General features: G+C 47.1%; 1 protein-coding gene across 3 annotated transcripts in view; it reads right to left on the bottom strand.

Moving 5' to 3' along the window:
- The window catches only part of Nipped-A (Transcription-associated protein Nipped-A), a 287463-nt gene that overhangs the window by 218459 nt on the left and 47287 nt on the right, over positions 1–21717 (bottom strand). For 2 of the 3 annotated variants that reach the window (XM_084595462.1, XM_084595464.1), the window contains exons 15-17: positions 20675–20777; positions 2996–3231; positions 2632–2685 (exon numbers count right to left, since the gene is read on the bottom strand). In XM_084595462.1, the coding sequence (XP_084451588.1) occupies positions 2632–2685; positions 2996–3231; positions 20675–20777 (393 nt within the window). The remainder of the gene's footprint in view (positions 1–2631; positions 2686–2995; positions 3232–20674; positions 20778–21717) is intronic. The other variant, XM_084595463.1, reaches the window with a different exon arrangement.

Here is a 21717-nt window from a genome sequence, read left to right as displayed (position 1 = left end):
CGCAAGTTCGAATTAACAGAGTCTGAAAAACCAGTGAGCAATTAGTATGTCTATGTAGCTTCATATGGCACTCCTGAGTGCCCTGCATTCACAGCATTTGAAATCATTAAACATCTTTGTAGAGCAATATTCTTTAAATTAATATTTCACCAATGGCATCCATGCATACAAAGCAAAGGAAGCACGCATATTTTGCAACTACTAGACTTCTCTCTCTAATCTAATACTAAAGCTCTAATATGTCTGCACAAACATGCCAGCTGTGAGGACCCTAATAACCCATGTTCAGTGCATCTACCCATCTGCACTTGCACTGATATACCATTACATACACGCATGTACATTCTTTGTCAAAAGTTTAGAGCCCAGGGGGTTTGCTTCCGAGCCACACCGTGCGGTTCATAATGTATTCTCAGAGGTCCAACTTTACTGAAGGTAAGAATTTTTGTCCCAGGCTCTCCAATGTGAACGACTTCTACAAATGCTAAAGAGGTACCACTAGACAGAAACAGACCTCTTTGGCTCTAAACTTTTGAAAAAGGGTGTACTACTGAGCCATAACATGTCAAGATGCAGTAAAACCTCATTAATTCAACCCCCGTTAATTCGGAAATTCGGATAATTCGGCCTACTCACTCCCTCCCTTCAAAAATGTACACAGGTCTATGGCAGCAAACTCTCGTTAATTCGGAGCTAAATTACGTGCATACCGGTTAATTCGGACTGGAGGTGGGCCGAGGCTGCCGCGGGAATTAGTTTTCGGAGCACGAATCACTACGGCAATCATTCCAAGGACCGGGAACGCCAGAGACTACTATTTCAAAAACGTACGGAAGGCGGCGCTACTCTCTCCACACACACACACACACACACACACACAAACAAACAAACAAACAAACAAAGAAAGGTGGGTTTTAGGCGCGCATCGCTACAGCCATCCTCTATCCATTCGCAACTCTGCTGCTGTGCCGACGGTCCGGCTCGTGTTTCTCGTAACACTACCGTCGCGCTTCATCCTATGGATCACGGAGTTATCTAATATGTAAAAAAAAAAAGTACAGCAGGCAAGTGCTGGAGCGTATGCTTCTTTGCATGGATCGGAAGCAGGCGTGCGTCATCACGCTTCTGAGTGCCATTCATATTCCGACTCGCGTGTGGGCACACACGCCAGGCACTGTGGATTTGTGCAGTCTGTCACAAGCTTAATTGGAGCCTGCAGCACCAGCAGCAGAGTAGGACGACGACGAAGAGTCATTTGTCAGCCAGCTGCCCACCGAAGTGAATCTCGCAGAATACACTTTCATCGATGACGGCGTTGTTGTCACTGGCCAGTTACCGTGTTTACACGATTGTAAGTCGGCCCCCTAAACCGCATGTCCCGAAAAAAAAAAAATAAAAGGAGAACATACCGAGGTGGATGCTCTCAACAAAGAAAATTTATTGCCTGGCTGTACAACTCGTCTCCACTTCAGATCCTGTATTTCGGCGATATACGCGGCAAGCTTGGCCTCCAAGGTAGCGTACCATCTGTATCCCTTGGAAGCCTCTTCACCTTGCATCAAAGTTCAAAATTTTGTCTCGCTGCCCCCGCTACCGCCGCCACTCCGGCAACCCGTTTAGAAGCTTCGAACTTGCGGCCCACAGCGCAGTTGTTTCTTCGGCATAAACGATAGCCGCCTCCTTCAACACTGCATGGAACAAGCGCCAAGTGCTTTTTGAACTGGAGAGCTCGTGACGAAGCATGTAGCCGATCGTAAAGTTAAAAGTGTAAACGCGCAACGAGCCCAAACTCAACAAATGATCGGTGTTGGCTTTTCCATCAACCATCGGCACTCCCTGGAAGTGCCGCCGTGGCTCTTCCGTAAACTATCGACACTCCCACAGCTGCTGTTTGTGCTGCGCAGTAAAAGATAAAGAAAAATTTTTCCCGAGAAGCATGCACAGTAACTGAATGTTGCACATCCATAGAGCAAACTTTTGTCTTGTCTTGCTCTTGTTATCAGTGCCATGCTTTGGTTTCAATTGTAAATCGATGCCCCAACATCGGATTTTCGAATTTCAAAAAAGGGGTAGACTTACAATCGTGTAAATATGTAAGCGATGACGAGATAATCAGCGATGCCCTCGATGTGGCAGATGAGGCGCCCAGCGAAGAGGGCTCGCATAATGAGCCCCCAGTGCGTCATACCACTACAGAAGTCGCGGATGCTTTAGCAGTTTTAGAGGACTTCTGTTATGATGCTCCTGGCAACTTGCTCACCCTGGAAGGGTTGTCCCCCATCCACAAACTGGCCCTCACTGCCCAGCTTTCCGCGAAAAAGCAAATGAGCATTTCTGACTTTTTCACAAAGTAAAGGTATGCAATAAAAAAAAAAAGCAATTCACATGCAGTTTTTGTTGCTCATTCGATAATTCGACATTTGGATCATTTGGACATTTTTTTCACTCCCGTGAGATCAGAATCAACGAGGTTTTACTGTATTTGCTCTAATTGAAGACAGACAACATCTGTCAAACCATCTGTGGTGCCACAATGCAAAACGAACCAGATGCAACAGCACTGTTCACTGTTTGTGCCACATTGGCTTTCTGCGAGCAAGTTTTTTCCCCCATTACCTCATGCCAACCTACCTCAATTGTGGTGGAAAAGACCTCTCTGAAGGTTGACTGGCTCATCATAGTGAACTGAAATAGACAAAAAAAATGTTAGTGCACTGCCATCACCACCATGTGCCTGAGCCAAGGATTCCCTCATTTCATCCAGGAATTGAAAGCAGGCTGCATAATTTAGAGTAAGAATGTCTGTGGATCTGTACCAAGCCAACTACTATCATAAACTCAGATTTTCAAACTAACCTGAGATGTGATAAACACACCAAGCTTCACTGAGGGACAGCAATGCCAGTTGTTGAGGTCAAAAAAGGTTTTCACTGCTCAAATCTCAGGGCGAACCTTTACTTCTCCCACTCCATGCCATAAGAAGCAGTCCACTCACCACACCACCAAAGTGGTCCAGGACTTCTTTCTCTTCCTTGGAGCGCACGGCCGACTGCAGCGCCGCGGTGCGTGCGGAGGAGGCAGCGGCTCCACCCACTGCCCCGGCCCCACAGCCGGTCCCGCCCAAACTGTTCCCAGGGAGCGTGTAGACGTCCAGTGCCTGTAGGGCATACTTCACCAGCCGGATGAACACCAGCGTCTCCTTGGGCTGAAACTGCTTCTCCTCCAGGGGCCCTGCACATCATTGCCAGGGAAAACATTTCCGCCATGTTGCCTCACCACCCATCATCACTGCCCTGCACATCATTGCCAGGGCAAACATTTCTGCCCTGCTGCCTCACCACCAGTCATCCCTGCCCTGCACATCATTGCCAGGGCAAACATTTCTGCCATGTTGTCTCACTACCCATCATTACTGCCCTGCACATCATTGCCAGGGTAAACATTCCCGCCATATTGCCCTAGCACCCAAGATCCAGTCACTGAGCCATCTCACCGAGCCCTCACAGGAGATACCGAGGAGTGACATTGTCTCTTTTCTTTATCGGGGCACAGCAGACATGGATGGATGAATAAAACTCATTGGGTTCCAAAAGGCTATTTTAGACCCGTGATGGGTGGACCTGCTAGTCCATGGAAGCACACCGAAACCGAGAAGCATAATGCATGATTTGTGTCACAGAAAACACACGTCATTCCGTTAGAGGCTGCATGAAATTCAGTTTTGCTGTGGACCTTAAATATATAAACATAAACATCGGCAGCTGACTGCAGCTAGACTGCTTGCTGGCCAAGACTGCAAAGCTGTTCATCAATCCTACACATTATCACCCAAACGCATTTCTCTAAACAGAATACCACCATTAGGTAAGTGTTGAAAATTTGAATAAAAAAGGGAGCTTTATAATCATAACCTTCACATATAGTGGATGCACTTGGCAAGACGGCAAAAGACAGCACTAGCATGGGTAAGGTTTCGTGCACATAATACAGTCGAACCCGGTTATATCGAACCCGGATATATCGAATTTTAGTTATATCAAACTCTCGAAATATCCCCTTGAAAATCCCATGTAAAAGTATAGGAAAGCCGCGTCATATATCGAACTTAATTTCACCGGACGTTCAATATATCGAACTCTGCACCACGCACTGGAAAGTGTGCCTTCCCCAAAGACGATCGTATTACCCTTGGCCGTTTGTCGCGTGACGTTTTCAAGCCACGCGCGGAAGGAATGATGGGACAGTTCGGCGACGGCTGGTCTAGTCTGGGCAGCGCCACGCCCATTCCCCGAAGGCGCGCGCATCTGCAGTTATCGTTTCCTGCGCGCCAACACATGACGTTTGCAAGCCATGTGCGTGGGTGTGCCCATTCTTTTGCCGAGCTCTCTCCTTCAGCACGCGCTACGCATGCACCAAGCCAGCTCAGCCCATATTCAGACAGGCGTCAGACGCTCTCTCCAGCGTGTGTTGCGAACCCTCTATGGCGCCTGCGGACGTTAAAAAGCGGCAGCTCTCTTTGTTTTTCTTTTTGCGAGTCATCCTTTCTTATCGTTGTGCTGTTCAGACGTTAAGAACCGCAGTATTTTTATTTTTTTTTTGCGCGGGAGTCGTTTATTTTTGCATGTATGAATCAACGAAAGCACGCGGTCAGCTGCTGCGATCATGACGCCCGCCCCAAGAACGGCGTGATAAATAGAACAAGGCTTGTGCAATCAAGCCATCAGGGACACTCTGCCAAGTTCGCTCCCGCCACCGCAGGGGCTATCAAAAGATAAACGCGCCCAGACGTTATCGCTGCACAGCATCTTGGCACGCTGCCAAGAAATGAGCTGTGGATGAGACGACCGAAACGGAGTGACGCGCGCCATGGACATGCAAGCGAAAACGCTCGCGATTTTTGCCGCGGCAACACGGAAACCTTGTTTTGAGCTGCCGCGGTGGCTCGAGCAACGAGAGGGACGCAGTTCCAACAAGTTTGAAATTTTTCGCTCTGTCGCTGCCGCTCGTCGCTGAGATCGCTTGCATGTGAGCGAGCTAGCTTTAACGCTTTTTTTTTTTTTTTTCAGATTCTCGGTGCTAAAGTGGAGGGTGGGTTCATTATACGAGTGGGTTGATTATGCGACAAATACGGTATCGTTCTTTCGCATCGTAAGTGCCGTCACAAGCCGATTTCTGTATATCGAATTATCGATATATCGAACTATTTCGCGATCCCCTTCGAGTTCGATATATCTGGGTTCGACTGTATTACAAAGCTACGATTAATCGCAATACAGAAATGCCTGCCATCAAGTGAGATGGGTAGTTAAGCAGTGATGCTGACCCAATTCCACTATGCCCATCAAAATTTTAAACGCAGGAAGCTACAGGAAGTCCTCGATAATCCAAACTTAATTTGAAATCCCGGATAGCTCAAAGGATTTCTGCAGTCCCGAAATTTCTAATGGCAAGTTTGACCAGAAAATTCGAGGTGGCAGCCTACACCATTCATATTAAGATGATCTAGGTGGAATGTAAGATCAAAATTTCACGGCAAACCAATGAAGCGATAGCCCCTCTGAGCCACCAAGTGATGCCGAGGCTCGATGTGCCATACGCACCCAAATTCCAGTACAAAAAAATTTTAGCAGCCACTGAAGACTGCTTAGGTGCAGTAAGGAGAAAGCTCCGATTTTTCGAGTTATTTTTATTTCTGTATTTTCATTATTTTATTTTGACTTCACTTGGATATTTTTTGTATTTTAATTATTTTTACATATCTATTACTAGAAATTTTTATTTTTAGTATTACCATTGGATTTAACATTGGCTTGTTATGTGGCCACTGAATTGGATTGTGGATTGACCTACGACCTTTCTGGATTGCCTTATGGCTTTTGGCTATTGATTATCTAATGTTTAGTTACTTTAGCCAATTCAGCCAATGTTTACTTATGTGGCTACTGCTGGATTGCCTATGAATGTCTCATTTGGCACATTCCTCCAGATGCTACACATGAGCCAAGAAAGGCTTTCGCCTTTAAAAAAACTGCAATGCTGCTTGTGGATTGCGGAAGCGCGCAGTTGCAGATACCTGCTGCACTGCAATGCAACAGTGGATGCTTTCGACATTTCGTTGGGGCACGGCTAAATTAAAGGCAGCAGTACGGGCGCTCGCTGCCCCTCTCCAATCCAGCCGTGGTCAAGGCAGTGTATAAGCACAGGCACTGCCATCGAAGCACCTCCCATCCATAGCAGCAGCAGTGAGTGTTATGTGATGCAAGCCGCTCTTGGGTGACAGCGTGCAACACCAGCCTGCAAAATTTATTTTAACAGCGCGCTCAACCTTTCTTCAGAAAAACGATCCGAAATTTGAAGGTAGCTTAAGATAAGCAGCGGATGACAGGAACCTTGTGACGATGACTGTTCCAAGCAGGACGCATCCATGAATAAAATGAGGTGTCCATTCATATGCAAGTTGCCTACACCGTCAGAAGCTCGAATTGCATACCATTTGCAAAACTCATTTGTGCTGGCAGTTATTTCGTTCCCTTGGATGAGAAGTAGGCACTGCGACAGTGACTTTCAATAATCTCAGGGGCACATGTGCGCCACGCAATCCAAAACTACACTGCAGTGAAGATTTGCTGCAAACCATACAAACCACACTTAAAGGGACCCCCTGAAATGCCACTTGCAGTAATATTCTAATGCAGGAAACACACGGAGTGGTCTATATGAGTATTAGAATCAAATTTGAAAGCTTTACTTTGAGTGTAAAATTAACACAAAATTTCTAAAAAGTGCTCCTGGTGAGAGCTCGCTACCGATTGGAGTGACACGTCTCCCTGTGCACTACACGCAAACCTCTCATGTGGCGAGTTTGCTGGGCGCACCCACCCAGTGTATGCTCCCAACTTATACGGGCAATGGGGCACCATCACGACTTGTTTCCTTTTTTTTTCTTGCGAATATGTAGTCGAGGATTTGACGGCATACAGTCTTGTAAGGAATCATGGCTTGATGAGGTTCGCTGGCCCCTGACTATAGCCAAACACAAATGACGTTTCGGGAGCACTACGGCTCCCTCGTTCACAATGAGTAACCGGCTGGACACACCTGACTTTTCGTAGCAGTTAGAATCATTCTTTGAGATTTCGCATAAATAGGGTGTGCCAACATCTTTTTTATTCTGTTAAGTGTAGTCTGGATGGTTAGTAACGAGATTTCAGCGGGCTGATGCATTCGTTTTCGTTGCCACTATATCTGCTTCATCCCAGTTAATTTCATGGCCAGTCTCCTGCACATGCTCTGCGACTGCATTCATTGTCACCTTTCCTTTACATACATCGTACTGATTATCTTTCAGGCATCTCGCAAGGCATCTCGTAAAATCTTTTGCTTCGCCTATGTAAACTGATGAACAGTCGACGCAGGCAATTTTATAAACCACGCTGGGAAACTTGGCCCAAAGGAGCTGATCTTTCACATTACAAGCTCATTGTTAGGACATGTGCAACATGGACACCGTACTTGTGAAGCATCCGCACCAGCGCCTCGCTGATCCCTGCTGCATACGGGATAGGGGCTCCCTGGTGGTTGGCTTCTTCGATGGAGCCAATCTTTGCATGTTCTGAATGAAGGAAAGCGGATAGCTGTATCCATTCAAGTCATTTTTGATGGTATTTGTTTTGTGGTTTAGGGCTGCATCTTCCCTGTATACTTCCCTAGCATGTTTGATTAGAGATGCAGCCATTGACCACTTATGACTGACTGAGCGCACTGAATTAAAACCTAGGTATCTTCCAGAATGCGTCTGTTTCCGGTAGACGCAAAAACTAAGGCCAGTCGAAGTACGGGTTACTATGGTGTCAGTCTGGGGGAAAGCACGTTCAAGAGTTTGGCCCGCCGCCGAGCAAGGAGGCATGTGCATCTTCACGCAGGTTCCTGCTCGGCCACCACTGCCCTGAGAAACCGACACTGCCTTGCCCTGCAGGCGAGCTTCACCGTTCCTGCTACCGACGTGCGAAAGCCAGCGAGTAATGTTGCTACTTTAAAGCATAAACCATTGCAGTGCCACATTCCAAAAGCGAAAGCAGTGAAGACTGCCAAGTATACCATGTAGATGCACCATCGGCGCTGAAACTGTGCACGTTACTGTATCAACTGCGGTCACTAGTTGCTACCATCGATGTTCCTTGCACGTCAGTTCGCGTTTTACCATCCTGAAACATAAGAGGTTCTTCCAAACTTTCAGTAATCCAGGACAAAGGAATAGTAAGTGCCCAGAGTTCGCTAAATCAAGGTCAACCACCGCGACATGTTCGTCACATGAAGTTTTCAAATACATGCACTTCAATGGGGGTGGCTATGGAGAATGGAAGAACTTTGTAATATCGAGGAATTCACTCTATGAAGGTTTGTTACATAGAGGTTTAACTGTAAGTGATAGCTTATTCGGGCATAACTCGCTGGATCATGGAAACCATTTGTCCCATATGGACCATATGCACAAAGCTGCAGTAAGCCCTTTTCAAAGTAAAACCTCGTTGATAAGTTTTATTAAAAACTGCCAGAAAAAATATATTATTTGGGAAAACATAAGATCCAAACTGCATAATATCAAAAAAAGATAATTGCTAATGAGGTACAAAGACATTTAGAAGTCACTGCATAAAAGTGTAGATTAGCATTTTGGACATGAAGTATGCAAGCTCCTTTTTTTAGCTCTTGCAGAATTCAATCCGTAATTGCGTTTGTTCTAAAAAAGATTTGAATGACGAACCGGGATCGCTTCCTTAATTGTTTCAGATATTTCGCCCCTTTGCAATAATGACATGTGGAGAAGCCATCGTGATGGCTTATAGCTGCCGCGCTTTTGCTCATGCTGCTTTCTCCAGACCCGGCCCACTCGTATGCAAGCGAATACAGTAGCAGCTCGTTAATTTGAACTTCACAGGACAGGGAAGAAAAGTTCGAATTATCGAATGGTGCCAAAAAAGCTCACAAGAACCGTATGAATTACAGTAAATTTACTGTATTTAGTCACGTAATGACCCCCCCGCAAATGAACACCCCTCCCCCCCCCCCCCCCCACTTATGCTACTGAGAACCTGAAAGGAGAAAAAGAAAAAAAAAACGTTCATTAGTGCATCCCTACGTTTCGCGCAGTCACCTTCGCATTTTCCTGTGTATTTTTTGGCAGTGCGCCAAGATGCTGCGCAGCGATAACATCCCGGCGTGCTCGCAAGCTCTATGAGAAAATGAGGAGGGGGGGAGGGGAGGTCAACTTGGCAAGGTGCCAGCGCTCGTCCGGTTGCACAGGCCTCACTTTATCGTGTCGTGTTTGGGGTGGGCGCCGTCACAGTGCCATCATAGTAGTGACAGTATAAATGCCTTTTGAAGCGAACGGTGCTAAAAGCCAGAGTCATGACCGCGACTGACTGTGTGCTTTCACTTATGACTTATGGGCGGAAGCTTTCACTGATGACTTATAGGCGGAAGGATGGACGACTGTCCCAAAAAACGTTCTCGTGCAATGATTTGGTTTTTTATTTGGAAACCCATACTGCCCATCCGACGTCCAGCCTTTTATGGGTGTTGGCTAGGACCGCGCCAACAGAAATACTTACCCCCATTTCCGAATTAACGGGGGTCAAATTAACGACTATTTAGTAGCAAGCTTCGGAGCTTGCGCGAAAGAGGAGCAGACAGCCGTTGCCGCAGCCACCAACCACTGCCCTCTTGCGCTGCCGGCCGCCGTGCCGGTCATGGTACCATTTGAATTAATGAGCTTTCACTGTAGCTGTAGGTTCATTGCTATGCCCCTAAGGCACCGCAAAAGAAGCCGCCAAGTTTCTCCTCGTGAAGTCATGTTTCCGCAGGAAAGGTATCGTTAGCTTTCTTTGATGCTTCGCCCCGTTGCATTTAGGCCCTGCAGAAAAGCAACTGTGGCTGGTGATCGCCACTGATCAGCTTTTTATGTTGTGAGCTCGCTAGCATATGTCCGGTTGATCGCAAACATATTACACGACCACAGTTTGTCGAAACTTCGAACAAAGTAAGTGGCAGAAAAATAGTGTAACTCTATGGGAGATCGTTTACTGCCCGCGATTTTTAACATATGAAACAGGAAATCGTATGAACTGGGAACATATCAACGAAGTTCTACTGTAACTGCCTCTGTGCCTCCATTGACACATTTGACACTTGCATTTTTCACAATCAAGCACATGGGATCAAATGTTTTCTCGGATACATTAAATGTGTTCATTTGAACTTAAATATTTGAACTTCAGATGACTCAAACTGTACCACTTTGTCGAGACAAGATATGTACAAGTGTGTACAGTCGAGCATGCTTATAACGAACCTGAACGTCGCGCGGCGTACGGTTGTGATATACCAAAGTTCATAACAAGTGGACCCCAGACTAAGAAAGTTGGCGGTCAAAACACAAAATTTACTTCTTTGCAAAAAAGTGCGATAATCGTCTGTTACTGCAGTGCATATGCGATGAGGGTGGTCTCCAGTTTATTTAAAGCAGAAGTGTGCTCTTCGCCGAGGCCCTTGGCAGAAACAAGTTGCCTGAGGCCCTCTACGTAGCCCATTGCTACAGACGTGCTTACGGGTGCTGGCTCCGATTTTTCATCGTCATCCAATTCTTCCGAATCGTTTTCAGCCCGCACTTCAGAAACGATGTCCTCGTCTCGTGCACGGTTCCACAACATCAGTGTCTTCATCCACAGAAATAAAATCGTCCCAACCAATGTCATAGCCTCCCACGTCAGAACAGACGACGCGCTGCCAGAAATCGCTGCCGGAATGATTGTTGGAGGCATCAATCAGGCCTGACATCCGGCACTGCGTCGACGAAGCCGGCCTTGCATAAACAGTTCCGCACGCAACCGGCCGTCATCTCCGCCAGACAACCTTCACCATCTCAAGGGTTGAATACAGTGAAACTCTGAGCGACAAGGTAGTGGTCAGACGGTCAATGGCGATGAAAAAGCGCTCCACAATGTGGTGCCTATATGATGCCTTAAAAGAACATATTATGCCTAAATCAAGAGGCTGCAGTTTCTGTTGGTATTGGGTGGCAGAAAAAGTATAGGGGAGAAAACCTGGGCCAGGGGCGCTGTGCCGCTCTGTGCGTCAGCGCCCTCCATGGAGACCCCGTCAAAACCTCCACGCAACGCGGCTGCGTCGTCTGCTCCCCGCCGCATCGAAAAGCATGCTGTTTGCTGCGCGCAACTTTCCAGCACGTGTTTGCGAGTGCACGCTCTGCTGTTTCTCTCCTCCTCTGGCTGCGTTCTGGCCACCGTCGCACTCCAGCAAACGGGGGAAAAAAAAAAGAACTAGAATAAAAAAGTGATGGCGCGCTTTTTTGCAAAACTAGTGTTGAAACGTTAACGGGATGGTTGTCGGCTTTTTTTTTTTATCCCGTACCGCTCGCATCTCGACCGTTTGTAACTGGTGGTGCTGCAGCAGCCATCGCGGAACCAAGTCAGCCTCAAGAAACAGATACAAGTCATTAATGCCATCACTCCATTCACAAGCATGTATGCTTAAACAGGCTGGTTATTACTTTGTAAATTTGTTGCCAATAAATCATTATTATTATTATTATTATTATTATTATTATTATTATTATTATTATTATTATTATTATTATTATTATTACTTGGCGCTTAAAGGAAAAACACATACGTCAATCGTTCTATCCTCATACGCAATCCTGCTTCAGGAGCTCAAAACTGCACATTCGCTAGAGGAGATAACTGAACTAGGAATTGCACAGCGTAGCTGTGGAATTAAGAAGACAAAGGTTTCCGAGGAGAGATGTCCCCGCCTGCATGGAAAGTCGTCAGGCATTTCCTCGCTCTTCCGTCTCATGGAGAGAGGAAACTGCCGCAAAAAATGGTATGCCTCAGCTTCTCGTCAATGATCCAGGTCGTTAAGAAACCCCTCATCATTAGAGGTAGATAGGTCATTGATTTCGGATGACAGCACAGCAGCAGTGAACTCCCCGTGACAGCTGTCAGCAGGAACCAAAGGGTAAGGCGGCATGCTTTGTGCCTTTGTAGGGAACGCATCCTAAACGCACCGAAAGCAGGCACCATGGTGCCGGTAGCATCACCTAACACGTCTGTCCCCAAAGAGTTGAATAGGCCCCTTTCAAGTGAGCAGTCACAAATAGAAAGTAAGCTCCCCAACCAGCGCCCGGAGCCCTCGTCGCTGTGTACATGCATATCAACTCTCAATGAGAAGGCTGGACCCTTCATTCTCTGAACATGGACAGAGACATCAAGAGGGGCCGCCTCAAGTTCTTCAAAATACCTGTCGCTTGCCTCTGCCTTCGAGTAGCGAATTCGCGTTCATGGTTTTTTTAATGTCTGAGCCTGCCAACAAGCGCTCTTTCAAAACAATGTCCGCGGCGATCAATTAATCGTAAATTCTCACTTTCGAAAACACCGATAAAAAAAACGTGCCTACAGCCAGCCTCTATGTCAGCCGGGGCACAGAAAAAAGCAAAAATAAGAAACCCCAGTGGCAAAGAGCGCCGGCTTTGAGCGCGCAGACACGCGACCATTCCCCCTCGTCCTCACTCTCCTTCGCCCACTCCGCATGTATGTGCGGCTGCCTGTGGCATGCGCTCCCGAGTGAGCGGGCTGCGCAGACTCTGTAGACAGCCGTGCGCAGCGCGGACGCGGATGCGCGTCGGTTTTGTAGTTTAACTCCGCTCCACTAGAAACAGAGCGCTGGCGTCACGGAGCAAACTCCAGCTCTGGTTCCCTACAGTTACTGCTGTCAGAGAAGTTTGCACGTGATGCGCTGAGCAGATGTCGAGCAACAGCAGCCCGCACGTGATGCGCTGAGCAGATGTCGAGCAACAGCAGTCCACACCTGCTTTGCCTCTGCATGTCATGTTCAAACTCATTCAGCCACTCTGCGAATAAATTGAAGAGCACTGCAGAATCTGTATCGGAGTAATGCGAAAGCACAGATGCTGCTGTTGGTTGGTTCTAGTTGCTTCTAGTTACCCAATTCACTTCTTTGCCCGTTTTAGTCTTTGATACTTTCAAATTGTGCACCAACCCCTTCCAATGCCCTTTCTCAGCTCTATGCCCGGTTGCATGACGTCATATCCTCTACCTCACATTATTTCACTTCTTGTTTCCACATTTTAGTCTTTGGTACTTTCAAGTTTCAAATTGCGTGCCAATCCAATCCTATGCCCTTTTCGGCTCTACTTCCGGTTGTGTGACGTCACATCCTTGATGTCATATCCCCTACGGCACACATTTCTCTTTCCGCTTTCACTCCCACCTTTCTCCCTTCCCTCGGTGCAGTTCAGGTGTCCACAGAACAAGTGTGGCAGATACTGCGCCTTTCCTTTCCTGTGAACGAGTTATTCTAATTACATAAATAACTTATTAGCCTAATTACTTTTTCGACCACAACTTTACGTCACCCTCTATTGATTGATACCACTCATTAACCTCTACCACTTCTCAATTACTCACAACTGCTGCAGATACGATTTTGCAGGACAAAAATCTGAACATAGCGAAGTAATGCTTTCACATTAATAAATCGAGTGTCATCCAGGATTTAGTATTGAGCCTTTAGCACACGGGTACATAGCTCCGAAAGCAACGTAGCTTCTTTGATTTTCCCGATAACAAAAGGCATGCGCAGGTCGCTGCCATTCATATTAGTGCACGGAAGCATTGTAACGCGCACTTTACTGCATTTTCCGCCAGCGCATTACTCCCCTTTCAAGGCGTGCTTCTTGTCTGGCATAATCTGATAAAATAATGCTTTTTCGTCTGCGTTATACACATCCTGCTTGGCTTGTCGCAAGCCAAGTGGCAACGCCTTGGCCACTTACCAAACACGCCTCGCCAACAATCGATTTAAAAACAATTGACTGCTGCACTTTGAATCAATGTAGCCAGCCATTGCCTGGGCAAAAATCGGGAAAGTCTAGCAGAAATGCAAAGTTTTCGGCTTTGCCCAGCATCATTTGTCCAGTTACCGGAATGTTGTGAGCCCTTGCTTCAACGAACCACTTGAGTAGCGCGTCCTCTATGTCCACATAGGTGGCCTTCGGCAGGCGCTTTCTGTCCGCCGTGTTAGTGTCGGAGCTAGCGACTTTTTCCTTGTTCTTTAGAATTGTCGAGGTGGTTGATTTAGACACATTGTACTTTTTCACCACCTCGCCATTTTTAGCACCTTGAGACAGTTCCATCAGAACTGATAAATGCTCATTCTGTTCTGACCTGTTTTGACTAACATAAATCAGTCTCAACACAAAAAATTTCAAACTATTGTGAAGAGGAAGAAGTGCACGAGGAACATTCCAGTCGGTGGCATCGTGATCGCTGCGTGTGTTGGACCTGACTGTGTTGGACCTGACTGTGTTCGCTGTTGCTGTGTTCGCCGCTGATCTACCCAGTCCTGCTGATAGAGTCCTGCTGATATGCCCAATAAACCCCCCTCTTTCATTTGGTGGAGGTGCTGGGTAGCGGCAGCAACGCTCCAGCAGAATGCTGAGATGTCTTGCGACGTTTACAGGTGAGGCATGAGCGAACGTACTTGTGTACGAAGGTGTACATGCCCCACCAGTAGTAACACAGCTGGAGACAAGTGTAGGTCTTGAAGGCACCCGTGTGACCGGATTGTGGGTCAGCGTGGAAATAGTCACAGATTTGCGAACGTAGCTACTGGGGAATAACTAGCAACCCCTTGCGGCCATCTGCACAGTGGTTGCGGCGGTAGAGGAGGTTACCACGAATGGTGAAGTCGGAAGCATGGCGGCGGAGAGCACACAATGGAGAAGCAGCTGTATGATTGGAGATAAAATCGAGGATAGAATTTATCCAAGGATCTTGCCGCTGCACTGACAGCATGTCATTGATGTGAAGCGATGGCTGGGAATCGTCGGAAGAGGAAAGGCTCGCGACCTCAGCTGTAAGGGGGCAGCGGGAAAGTGCATCGGCATCGTGATGCTTGCGGCCGAAGCGGTAAACAACGCTTACATATTCCTGAAGGCGAAGAGCCCATCTTGACAGTCTGCCGGACCAGTCTTTCAGTGAGGAAAGCCAGCAAAGCGCATGGTGGTCCGTCCCTACGTCAAAAGGGCGGCCATAGAGGTAAGGGTGGAATTCAGTAAGAGCCCAAATAATCACTAAGCACTCTTTTTCAGTGACAGAGTAATTGAATTCAGCCTTCATGAGTGTACGGCTAGCATAGGCGACCACGTATTCAGCATAACCTGATTTGTGCTGAGCGAGCACAGCGCCAAGACCAATATACCACTGACGTCCGTGTGGGCCTCAGTAGGAGCTGTGGGATCGAAGTGACGTAGCACAGGCGGTGCCGTGAGGATGCGGCGTGAAGCAGTGAAGGCATCGTCGCACGTTGGCGACCACGACGAAAGGTCGGAACTGCCGGACAGAAGGTCTGTCATGAGAGCAGCAATTGAAGCAAAATTTCTAATAAAGCGGCGAAAGTAAGAGCACAGCTCGAGGAAGCTACACAGAACTTTAATGGAAGTTGGTTTGGGAAAGGCTGCTACGGCACGAAGTTTGGCAGGATCTGGAGATACACCTTCTTTGGAGACAACGTGGCCAAGAATGGTGAGCTGGCGGGCGGCGAAACGACATTTTTTTCAAATTCAGCTGCAGTCTGGCATCAGATAGGCAGGTCAAAACGTGCTTCAGACAGTAGAGGTGTGTATCAAAGTCAGGAGAAAAGATGACAATGTCGTCGAGGTAGCAGAGGCACGTCTTCCACTTTAGGCCACGCAAAATGGTGTCCATCATCCGCTCAAATGTTGCCGGAGCATTACAAAGGCCCAATGGCATAACTGTAAATTCGTACAAGCCGTCAGAAGTTACAAAGGCAGTTTTGGGGCGATCAGCCGCTTCCAGGGGAACTTGCCAGTACCCGGGACGTAAATCTAGAGAAGAAAAGAGCTCGGCGCCTTGCAAACAAACGAGAGCGTCGTCGATGCGTGGGAGAGGGTAGATGTCCTTTCGTGTAATCTTATCAAGGTGGCGATAATCGACACAGAAGCGGATAGAACAATCTTTCTTTTTCATGAGGACAACAGGTGACGCCGAGGGCTGCTTGAGGGCTGCTTGAGGGCTGAATCACGCCATTCTAGATCATTAGGTCGACTTGCTCTTCAATAGATCGTGGTGTCCAGCTCAAACCCAACTGCACAGAAGGAGCTGGTGGGCTGGGCTCTAAGAGTCGCTGAAAGCCACAAGCTCTCGGCCAATCTACGCGATATGGAGCCAACCCATCAATACAGACAATAAGGCTCAAGAATCAATAAATGTTTTCACCAATACCTTCACATAATGCATTCCGTTGTACTTAGAATTTACACATTGCACTTTTGTAGATAGTTTGCTTGTGAAACAGTTACTCGAAAAGACCACGTGTGTAGGTGGTAGTCTTTGAATGCCTAACGGTTACTCATGAAGCTGGCGGTCAATCAGCGTCACGACCGTATGCTCGAGTGGTCAAAGGCATGCATGTTTCTGTTGAAAAGTCTTGTTACACCTGACTTACCTTATTACCTGACTAACTTATTAACCTAATCATTTTTCAAACACAATAATATGTCACCCTCTATCAGTTGACACTGCTCATTAACTTTTACCGCTTCTCTTACAACTGCTGCGATCAACTTTTATATTTTTTTGCCTGTATTTACGTAATTACCAGACTAACTTATTCACCGAATTGTTTCTTCGGACACAACAATACGTCACCCTCTATCGATTGACACCATTCAATAACCTCTACTGCTTCTCAATTACAACTGCTGCAGACACGTTCTGCGTACGCGGTTTGCGGACAGAAATCTGAACATAGCGGAGTAATGCTTTCGCATTAACAAGCTGCAACTCGCGTGATAATTGCGCACATATATGTTATGATGGGCCGCATAGTTTGCGAACGAGGTAATAGCTTCTCCTTACTTGATTGTATAAGCTGATCCGTTTTGAACGGGATCACTTCTGAAAACCTCGCATATAATCATGACGGCAGAGGTGCCTAAACGTCCCATGATTACTCTTCACTTCTATCGAACTTGCGTGCTTACGATCTTCCAAGGCTGCTTTAAAACCGTGCGAGAAAAAAAAAAAGCTATAGTGACATGCATCCAAGTCAGCAATAATCTTATGGCCAGTGGCAGAACCATTTATAGAATTGCGTTCATGCGATGGATATCTATTTAAGTCACCACACTCGTAAATACTGTTGCTGATTACGAGGACGGCGCCTCTCCTGTTTTCGTGTTCCTTCTTTGTTTTCGTCCCTTCCGCGCCGTCCTCAGAATCAACATCAGCTATAAGCCAACTAGCCCAAACCAAAGTACTTCTTGAGTGAATACTTGAGCAAGGAAATGAACTTGCAAATGCACGGCGTGTATATATACACACTGACAAAATAAAAAAAAACGGGCATGCAGCTTTTTGGGTAGTCGCTGCCTAACTTTGCGCATGTGGGCCTCATATTATTAGTATGCTAACGATTGCGAAAATGCTGACTAACGTCATGCCCGTGGCATTTTAAAGCTGGCTGCTCGACTGTGGTTCGAGCGCAAGCTGAGGAAACTCGTGTGCCAAACTGCGCGGAACACTTGCATAGGTGGCGAGCGCCCCTTTTCAACTTGCACTCTCTCCGGCCGAATGAAACAGCCAGAGAGAAACGCGAGCGCGGAGGTGATCTCAGAGGCCATGCTCGCGATGCGAAATGACGGGTCGTTTTTATTTAAGGGACGCTCTATAGAGAGCGCAAATTATAAAATATGATAGGCCCTCCTAGAACAAAACAAAAAAAAAAGTGTCCACTTGAGAAAATCAGCAATATTTTGCAGACATGTAGTCACATGGGTTAATACATTGATAGTAATACAGTCGAACTCGGATATATCGAACTCGAAGGGGATCGCGAAATAGTTCGATATATCGATAATTCGATATATAGAAATCTGCTTGTGACGGCACTTACGATGCGAAAAAACGATACCGTATTTGTCGCGTAATCAACCCACTCGCATAATGAACCCACCCTCCACTTTTGCACCCGAAAATTTGAAAAAAAAGAAAAAATGTGCTCGCTCACAGGCAAGCGCCTGAGCGATCTCAGCGACAAAGCGAAAATTTTCAAACTTGTTGGAACTGCGTCCCTCTCGCAGCTCGAGCCACCGCGGCAGCTCAAAACAAGGTTTCTGTGTCAACGCGGCGGCAGAAATCGCCAGCATTTCCGCTTGCATGTCGATGGCACGTGTCAGTCCGTTTCAGTCGTCTCATCCACAGCTCAATGGCAGCGTGCCAAGATGCTGCGCAGCGATAACGTCAGGGTGCGCTTATCTTTTGATAGCTCCTGCGGTGGCGGGGAGCGAACTTGGCAGAGTGCCCGTGAAGGCTTGATTGCACAAGCCTGGTTCGATTTATCACGCCGCGCTTGGGGCAAGCGTCATGATCGCAGCAGCTGACCGCGTACTTTCGCTGATTCATACATGCAAGTATAAATGATAAAAAAAAAAACCTGCCGCTTCTTAACGTCCGCAGCCGCCATATCTTACGCTACGCCGCGCGTACATCACAACGATAAGAAAGGATGACTCTTGCAAAAAAAAAAAAAGAGTTGTCGCTTCTTAACATCCGCAGGCGCCATAGCCACGTCCGCCGCCGCCCCGCCGCACGCAGAGGGTTCGCAACACACGCTGGAGAAAGCGTCCGACGTCTGTCTGAAAACTGGCTGAGCCGGCTTGGCGCATGCGTTGCGCGTGCTGAAGGAGAGAGATAGCTCGGCAAAAGAATGGGCACACCCACGCACATGGCTTGCAAACGCCATGTGTTGGCGCGCGGGAAACGACAACTGCAGATGCGTGCGCCTTTGGGGAATGGGTGCGGCGCTGCCCAGACCAGCCGTCGCCGAACTGTCCCCTCTCATTCCTTCCGCGTGTGGCTTGAAAACGTTACGCGGCAAACGGCAAAGGGTGATGCGATCGTCTTTCGGGAAGGCACACTTTCCAGTGCGTGGTGCGGAGTTCGATATATCGAACGACCGGTGAAATTGAGTTCGATATATGACGCGGCTTTCCTATACTTTTACATGGGATTTTCAAGGGGATATTTCGAGAGTTCAATATAACCAAAATTCAATATATCCGGGTTCGATATAACCGGGTTCGACTGTAGAGTTTCTCTGCAAGATGGCACCTCAGTTTGTAAGCTATTTTCAAAGGCAAATTAAAATTGTATAGCCTCTTCTTTTCTTTTATATAGTAGTGCTATATCTGTGCTATACAAGGCACGATATTTCCATTTCCACCATAACCTCACGACATACCTTGGCCAGTGTTCTGTCCCTTTAAGTCTCGACAGGCTGCAGTCATTATTACATCAGTGAGAGCTTCACATAGAAGCTGCAAGACTCTGGCAGCTCTTTTGAGATGGGAACGTGAGATTGGAAGTGAACCCTCCCACAACTCTTTGATACAGAGTCAGACACCCTACCCCAAGCCAGAGCACATTCATAGGGATTGGTTAAAACGAAGCTTCATATCTATGTCAGATGGTCTTTCACCCAAAGTAGTGACTTATGACTGTATGCTAATGAGTCTGTGAGGCACAAATTCATTAACAATTAGGCAAGTAGCAGAACGCACATGCATGAACAATGCACAAGAGAAGCTAAAAACCACAGTCATTAACATGGCCATATGAAACCCTTATAGTCAGAGCCAAAGTGTCCCCCAACTCTTCTGTCTACATCTTACTCAGTGCAACAACCCCTTCAACAACTATGAACCACTAAACACCACAGGCAAGAGAGGACCAGCACCCCACAAGCACAGCACAGTGCTCTCAATGATTTCTGCTGAAAGGGGAACCTGATCTCTTTCAAATTAAGAGAACTTCAGGGAGTCTTATTAGTTTCTCTATTCATGGGACCGCAGAAGCAGCTTGACAAACACCAGCTGGTTGGGTTTACAAGCGTTCAGATTAACAAGAGGCTGCTGCAAACTGCAAGTGACAAGCCCTTATAATCAACACGTCTGGGGCAAATTTAGGGTCACTGTGAGCGGACATGCCACATGACATGGCACTGTCCTCTACAGGCACAGTCAAAGAGCGAGCATCAACGACATACAATGCACTCATCAATGAATGTGCTCCGTGAGCATACCTCACATGGTGCACACATGACTTCATTCCGAGTGCATGACTTCAATGCCAATGCTTTACGCCGCAAAAACACAATCAAATATCAGTGAAAGCAGAATTTTTCAGGAATTAACAGATTTGCCTCTAGAAAATGCTTCAGATTAAGCCAATATGAAGATAACAGCTTCCAATTGTTGAGACAGGATTTCCACAAATTAATTTTGACACTAAAAAAAAAGGCATTACTGAAAGATTCCAAAACAGCATCAAAATTTTGAAGTGCCCGCTGCTTGACTGAATCTCACTGGTACTGGCTCTTTTGGGGCATGTAGCACCACAAAGCTTAAATCAGGGTCAGCTGTGCTCTCTAGCAACCCTACATTTGCCTAGCTCAAAAAGCCCAGGTCCATGTGAGGAAGCCACTTACTCCCCTACCCCTCCGACACTCCCACCCAGGGAGGGTGGGGGTGCGTTGAGGTAGTGAGCACACTCACCACCGGGCATCTTACAGGTGCCAATGCCCCAGGTGATGGTCTTGACACCGCACACCAGAGTCTTCACCAGGCCCCGGCAGTCGGCCACCGTGTAGGCATTGTTCTGCATGCCACACGGCAGGAACAAGGAAAATAACACCAGACATAAGGAGCGGCCCAAGCACTTTTCAAGCACTAATGCCGAGCCTCACTACAGTAAGAGCTCATTAGTTCAGCCGTCAAGGAACCAAGAAAAAGTGTTCTAATTATTCCTAAGAACTGCCAGCAGCCATTTTATTCACATTAATTTCATCCAATGTACCCCTGTAGCATAGTTGTCTACACATCTGGAAAAAAAAATAAGCGACAGTGGTGATTTTTTTGTGCTCTGTTTTGCGCACGCAATTGGGTATGGCAAAGAATTGCTCCAAAATTCTAAAATGCTTCTGGTGCCTTTTTCGCACCATGACTCAGTAGAAAAGGTATCTCTTCACAAATAGAAACGTCACATTTTGAGGACATTAAGCATTTTCAAAATGCGACATTTCATCATACTTGAATAGCATAGGAAGCAAGCACGTGGTTGCAATTAAGTGTAATATGAGCAGGAATTAGAACAGTGTGACGCCATCACAAAGCAGTGTCCGAAACAGCGCAACTGACCCATGTGCATGCCAGATGGTAGCAGCAGGATGATGCGAATTTAGGAGAAGCAAAACAAACTGTGCTACTGGGCTACATTCTGACAGTGTGAAACCTGCTTGTCAGCCCTACCACGGCGTTACAGTGGTTAGGGCACTTTACTGCTGTTCCCAAAGATGACGGATCGAATTCCGGCTGCAGCGGCCGCTTTTCGATGGAGGTAACAAGTAAGGTGCCCATGTGCTGTGCTATGTCAGTTCACCTTAAAGAACCCCATCTGGTCGAAATTTTTGGAGCCCCCCACAACAGTGTCTCTCATAGCCCAAGTCGCTTTGTGGCATTGAACCCCACACACCAAACCAAACCAAAACTGCTCGTCAGTGCACGTACAAGTGTGCATGCCTGAAGTAAGTGAGGTCCCA

Source organism: Amblyomma maculatum, chromosome 2 (genome assembly GCF_055883805.1).
Source record: "Amblyomma maculatum isolate TAMU_Amacu chromosome 2, ASM5588380v1, whole genome shotgun sequence".
Classification (NCBI taxonomy): domain Eukaryota; kingdom Metazoa; phylum Arthropoda; class Arachnida; order Ixodida; family Ixodidae; genus Amblyomma; species Amblyomma maculatum.
This window is presented reverse-complemented; position numbering and strand designations above follow the sequence as displayed.